This window comes from Anarrhichthys ocellatus, unplaced genomic scaffold (genome assembly GCF_004355925.1).
Source record: "Anarrhichthys ocellatus isolate YVR2014 unplaced genomic scaffold, GSC_Weel_1.0 scaffold92, whole genome shotgun sequence".
Taxonomy (NCBI): domain Eukaryota; kingdom Metazoa; phylum Chordata; class Actinopteri; order Perciformes; family Anarhichadidae; genus Anarrhichthys; species Anarrhichthys ocellatus.
This window is the reverse complement of record NW_022280122.1, coordinates 311,476-316,867: the sequence shown is the minus strand read 5'-3', so window position 1 is coordinate 316,867 and position 5,392 is coordinate 311,476. Positions and strand designations below refer to the sequence as shown.

Below are 5,392 nucleotides of genomic sequence, written 5' to 3'. Positions count from 1 at the left end.
GGGGGGGCATCAACAGCCAGAAAAGCCCCCAAAAAACGGATCCAAAAATGCTCAAATTGATGTTGCAAAAAGTGGATGGATGGTAGGTGGAAAAACAATCTTCGGCTTCTTCTTGGGCGTGGTGAATTTTGCACACCTGGTAACATTTGGGTGAAGGCAGTAGAAAAAAAATGTGGGCAGGATACTCAAGCCTCTAGAGATTTTCAGCCTATGCTGAAAAGAGAAAAAAATCTTCTGCCACTGTATTCTCATGAGGGGCAAGCTATCCATATCCAGGGATCCCCACAAAGTGGATTCTTTTAAACCTACAAATCAATCAAAAACACTCCCCAGGGAACTGAAAAGGTGTTATTGAGAGACAGACAGTTGTGCACAAATACACAGGAGACAGTTGGACATTTCCACACAGAGGTACAGTATAGTGAGACAGATATGCTCTCAATCATGACTTCTGAGTGATCTAGAGTTTAGTGCTAACAAGGGTCCAGGTCATTGGACAGACTCATTGACTTTACACTATCTACCCATGGTTGTATATTTTAAGTATCTAATCCAGAATAAGTCATAACTAACGTTTGGGAGTCTAGACCTGGGTTGTTTATCTGTCCTTAACATGGAGGCCTTAGTTCGACACTGATGATCAGCCTTCAGTACAACTCTGGCTTCCATCTTAAGGAACAGGAAAACTGCACTCTACAGACACAAAATAGCACTTCCCCTGAAAGAAAGAAAGATTCACAAAGGTACTAAAGTTACTAACTCGCTTAATAAGTAACGTTACAACAAATACTTCTCCTGGAGCCACAACCACTAAATTACAGGTTATCGTTAACTAGAACCACCAAAAAACATACGTGACAGGTCACCTTCAGTGTTGGCTCAAGGTATGTGTAGTCAAAGCTTAAAACCCAAGACAGCCAAGAAAAGATCAGATACTTACTGTTGAATAATAACAAGTAGCCCAAAGTTAGCACGAGCGATTCCCCGCAGTGTTGGAAAGACACTACCGCTACTGAATGGAGATCGGCGAATATTAGATAACGTTAGACAGATAAATAGACCAAATAATGTTAGCTACACAAACAATAGCGTGACTCTGGATTTGATTGCCAACCTGACTAATACTTAATATATTGTTCTCATTTAGTTTAGGGTTATTTTAGCTTATGCTAACGTTACATAGCAGAGGCCTACCTAAACCACCAATTTCTCGCAACCTTAATGTTAGCTTTAGCTAACGCGAGCTAATCGACGGCTTTTGATTTTCTCCTTAGTCGGAGTATTAACACTACAATGTAACAACTAGAGATATTGTGTAAACAAAATATGCGGTGTTAATTACCAGTTTCAAAAAAATATGTAAAAGTTGTATAATGTAGGAAAGATCCCGTCCCGGTTCGTTGACTGCCGCAGACGCACGACGAGACCACAGCAAAATGGCGGCAGCGATGAAAAAGCAGAGGAGGACAGCTCTGGGTGGGCCACCCACCATGCTGCATTCAGGTCGAATGGAAATATAGTTTATTCGACCACTTTCATGTACTCCCATGCTGTGTGGCACTTTTCACACGATTCTGAGGGAAATACTGTGCTTTTTAGTTTATGTAGACCATCTACGAAATGATACAAAAATAATTGTTGCAGCAACAATATAATGTATAATATATACCACGATCACCGTTACCTTGATAATATAGGTACATTTTGCTGACAAAACTGCATCCGTCCGCACCACTATTTTGAATGCAAGAGTTTAAGAATACATCTGCTATCATCACTGACTGCGTTGAGTGATAGTTCGCTTAAATTAACAATATATGAACTATTACGAGAGCTAGACCGTCTTAATTCCACTCACGATTCAATAAATAATATTCCCACAAGGGTGCAGTGTGAATTCCTATTTCATGTGGCTGATGTGCTTGAATACCGCCTTCATGTTAAGCCCTGAACGCACCATTAGGCCAATCTCCTTTATACTGCGAAAAGAAGGCGATATAAATATTTAACGTTTCAACCATGAATATGAATCAGACCTAGTAAGTAATGATAATTGCTAGGTAAATTACATTACTATTGTGATCAAGTCAAAACACCATATTTTCCCAATTAAGAGAACACTTGTTAAGTGCTAGTATTACAGGCAGAACATACAAAGGCAAAACAGTTCTTCTGACATTTGATGCTACATTCGCAACTATAGTTATAGAAATAATTATAATTATAATATCTTCAATCAAAGTCGTACTCGTTACAGTGAAAAGACTCCCACACACCGTCTTACATACTGCTGGTATTCATTTTATACACAGTTTTCTTCATTTCTTTCATTAGAGATGTGCTTCACTCCGACACACCTGTCACATAAATGTTTTATTTATTTATAGTCTGTAGTTGAAATATTTGAATAACATTATTTTGAAAAGTAATAACCGGAAGTGGGTTAGGTTGACAGCGGTTCAGTTGTACAGAGTTTGACACCACAGTCTTATCAGTTGCCTGGCTGCGTGTTACTCTGCCGCCTGTTGATAGTCGGTTGCCGTTTTATCGCTTGCCACCGTTCGAATGCAAATGAAGTAACTTTAAATCAGCTTTACAACAAAACTGACAACGTTCGGAGTGAAATACAAACTACTTTCTACCGTTAGTTGTTGCACGCCTCAATGGACACTGTTCAGGTAGGTGAGTTAGCTGAATACCCAGGTTGACATGAGTTAGCGTTAGCATGTCGCTAGCAGGGGTTGGCTAACAAGGGCAGGGCCAGTTAGCCGCAAGGTGACAACTGGTAACGATAGCTAGCTCTTTGGGTCCTAATGTGAACGCTAATTAGTTTACACGTGGCTAACTGTATTTTAACACTTTATGTGTAATTTTACGTCTTTTTACACACCTTGTTTGTCATCCTCAGAAGTTGAAGGCTGGATTTTCTCTGGACCTGGGACCATTAAAAGAACCTCTTGGATTTATTCGTGTCTTAGAATGGGTAAGCAAAGTAAAGTCAAAGTATTTAAACGTATCCAAACCCCGTTAACGTTACACGGTGTTGGGCCAACATATCCAACGTTACTCAGCATTCCTCTCATATGATCCTCGTGATATTGATCTGTCCTAGTAACGTTAGTCTATTCAACTCATTCCATGGAGCGTTACCAGACCTAAAGGGTCTGCTGTGTTGCTTGCAAGATGTTCTGGTACAGAGATTGAAGTGTAAAAGGCTGAGAAACGTGTTCATTAACTTCACCAGGTTTCTCTCTCTGCTTTGTTCATTTGTAACTGGAGTCTTGGACTTTGACCTGGTTCACAGAGTCAAATGATGCCACCGCTTGTGGATTAACAATGCATGTAGCTCCTGATTTCCAAATGTTTACCCAAATGAGGATGTCAACGGTCTGTTAAAGCCTTGCACTCTTTCCGCAGTACACTTTATTAGGAATAGCAATGGACTGGAACAAGCTGAAACAATTACCAAGAAATATCCAGATATTGTGACGTCTGTATTGAAATAGTCCAGCTAAGATAATAGTTGTTACATCATTTGCATGAAATCACACTTAAGTGTTGTTGATGCTGTGTTGTTACAGAAAAATCTATTCACAACAAAACATAAATATGTAAGTTTGGCAAAAGTGAAAGTAGAGGTCTGAATCGGAGCTCCTGTGAACCAGGTCTATATGTGGCTGTTGTGAGAATCAAATAGCTTGTATACGTGTTCTGCTGCTCAAGCTCTTCATATCACGACCCTGTGAGTCTGAGATTGACTTCATAATGAGTGATTTGAATGTACCTTATACTAAATAAAGAAAGCAGCTCAGGAACACCCTCTCTAATGTGACTGCTAATACTCGTAGTGCTCTGTGTTTCTGGTTGACGCAGACTACTGTGCTAACTTCTCCGTTACAACAGGCCGAGCTGTGTGTATTTAAGGCGTGTGTTTGTGGAGCAGCCAGGTCCTGTTGGTAATCAACATTTACAGCAAATATTATCTGCCGCTGTGCTCGAGAGTTTCACTCAATGAGCCTGGCTTCTATTCCGCTATCAAAGTTTACACACCTAGTTAATACATCCAATATCAAACAAATTTAAGTGTATTATTTTCTTAGTTTTGCAGGTTGTTGTTTTTTCCGTGGGCAAGAATCATTAAAAGTCAGGTGATCGGAAAAATTGTGAATAAGCAGAATTATAAAAAACATTTTATTTGAAAGCTTAAAGTGAGGGCACACTGTTCTTTTGCAAATAGGGTAATAATCATTTCCAAATAAAAGCCATTCCAACGAGTACAGTAGGACCAGAGAGTCTGTCTGTGTGATTAATACTTTTACTGTTTGCTGTTGTTTACTCCCCCAAATAGGTTTAGCTAACCTGGGGGGTTTGTCTACAACCTATATGATCACAAAACTGCTTGTGGTGCTATTTTGCTCTGTTCACTGACATTTTTGACTTGACATAGCAGGAACAGCACAGGTTTAATTAATAACATTAACGATGGCTCAGCTCCATTCAGTGTCCCAGTGAGCTACTCCAGTGAGACCTCATTAATATAATTAAATACACCTGTGCCTTTCCTTCTATGACATGTCTCTCATGAAGGTCTATTAACTAGTACGAGGTTATTATCCATAAAATGATAGAACTAGCAGAGTAAGTTACTGCTGATGATACTTCTCATTTTTTTTTATACATTTTTTGCTTCCATATGCATTTACTGTTAGAGAGCAATGTTAGGGTCTGTATTTTTTAAATGGAAAAAGAATGTTGGAAGAGAACTAGTTCGGCAGTACTACGTTTTTGTTGAAGCTGATGAGGTGCCGGTGTCTCACCGGACAGGGCTCACTACCCAGGAAAGGGACACATGATACTTGATGCAGGAACTGCATCTCCATTTGGTTTTTGTTTTTACATGCATGCGGACATGTTTCTACCGTTTCCCATAATTTGTCATCAACATGCAAAGCACATTTGTTTTATTTATTCTCTTCCGCATATCTATTGTAATTGCTGTATTTGGTCTTATACTCACTGTGACCACATTTCACCAAAGTCATTCAGTCAGCGTCGGAAATACACGAGGGCAAAGGGCAAAACTGCCCCTAAGAAATATAATTTTGCCCCCGATATCACTAGGAGAGGGGCAAAAAATGCCCCCATAATTTCCTCTAATAATAATGATAATTTAATGAACTTGTCAAAAACATCGTAGCCTATATGACCCGGTCCGTATGTGTGTGTGTATGTATATACGTATATGTGTGTGTGTATGTATATACGTATATGTGTGTGTATGTATATACGTATATGTGTGTGTGTATGTATATACGTATATGTGTGTGTGTATGTATATACGTATATGTGTGTGTGTATGTATATACGTGTGTGTGTGTGTGTGTATGTATAT

General features: G+C 39.3%; 2 protein-coding genes across 5 annotated transcripts in view; one reads left to right on the top strand and one right to left on the bottom strand.

Annotated features, from left to right (window-relative positions):
• zc3h11a (zinc finger CCCH-type containing 11A) overlaps positions 1-1,436 on the bottom strand; it is a 9,309-nt gene extending 7,873 nt beyond the window's left edge. For 2 of the 4 annotated variants that reach the window (XM_031875610.1, XM_031875613.1), the window contains exon 1: positions 941-1,436. The gene's annotated coding sequence lies outside the window, so the exon portion shown is untranslated. The remainder of the gene's footprint in view (positions 1-940) is intronic. The other 2 variants (XM_031875611.1, XM_031875612.1) reach the window with 2 other exon arrangements.
• A 1,018-nt stretch (positions 1,437-2,454) lies between these two features.
• sypl2a (synaptophysin-like 2a) overlaps positions 2,455-5,392 on the top strand; it is a 47,225-nt gene continuing 44,287 nt past the window's right edge. Inside the window, exons 1-2 of the mRNA XM_031875592.1 lie at positions 2,455-2,678; positions 2,909-2,983. Coding sequence (XP_031731452.1) covers positions 2,664-2,678; positions 2,909-2,983 — 90 coding nt within the window. The 5' untranslated portion in view covers positions 2,455-2,663. The remainder of the gene's footprint in view (positions 2,679-2,908; positions 2,984-5,392) is intronic.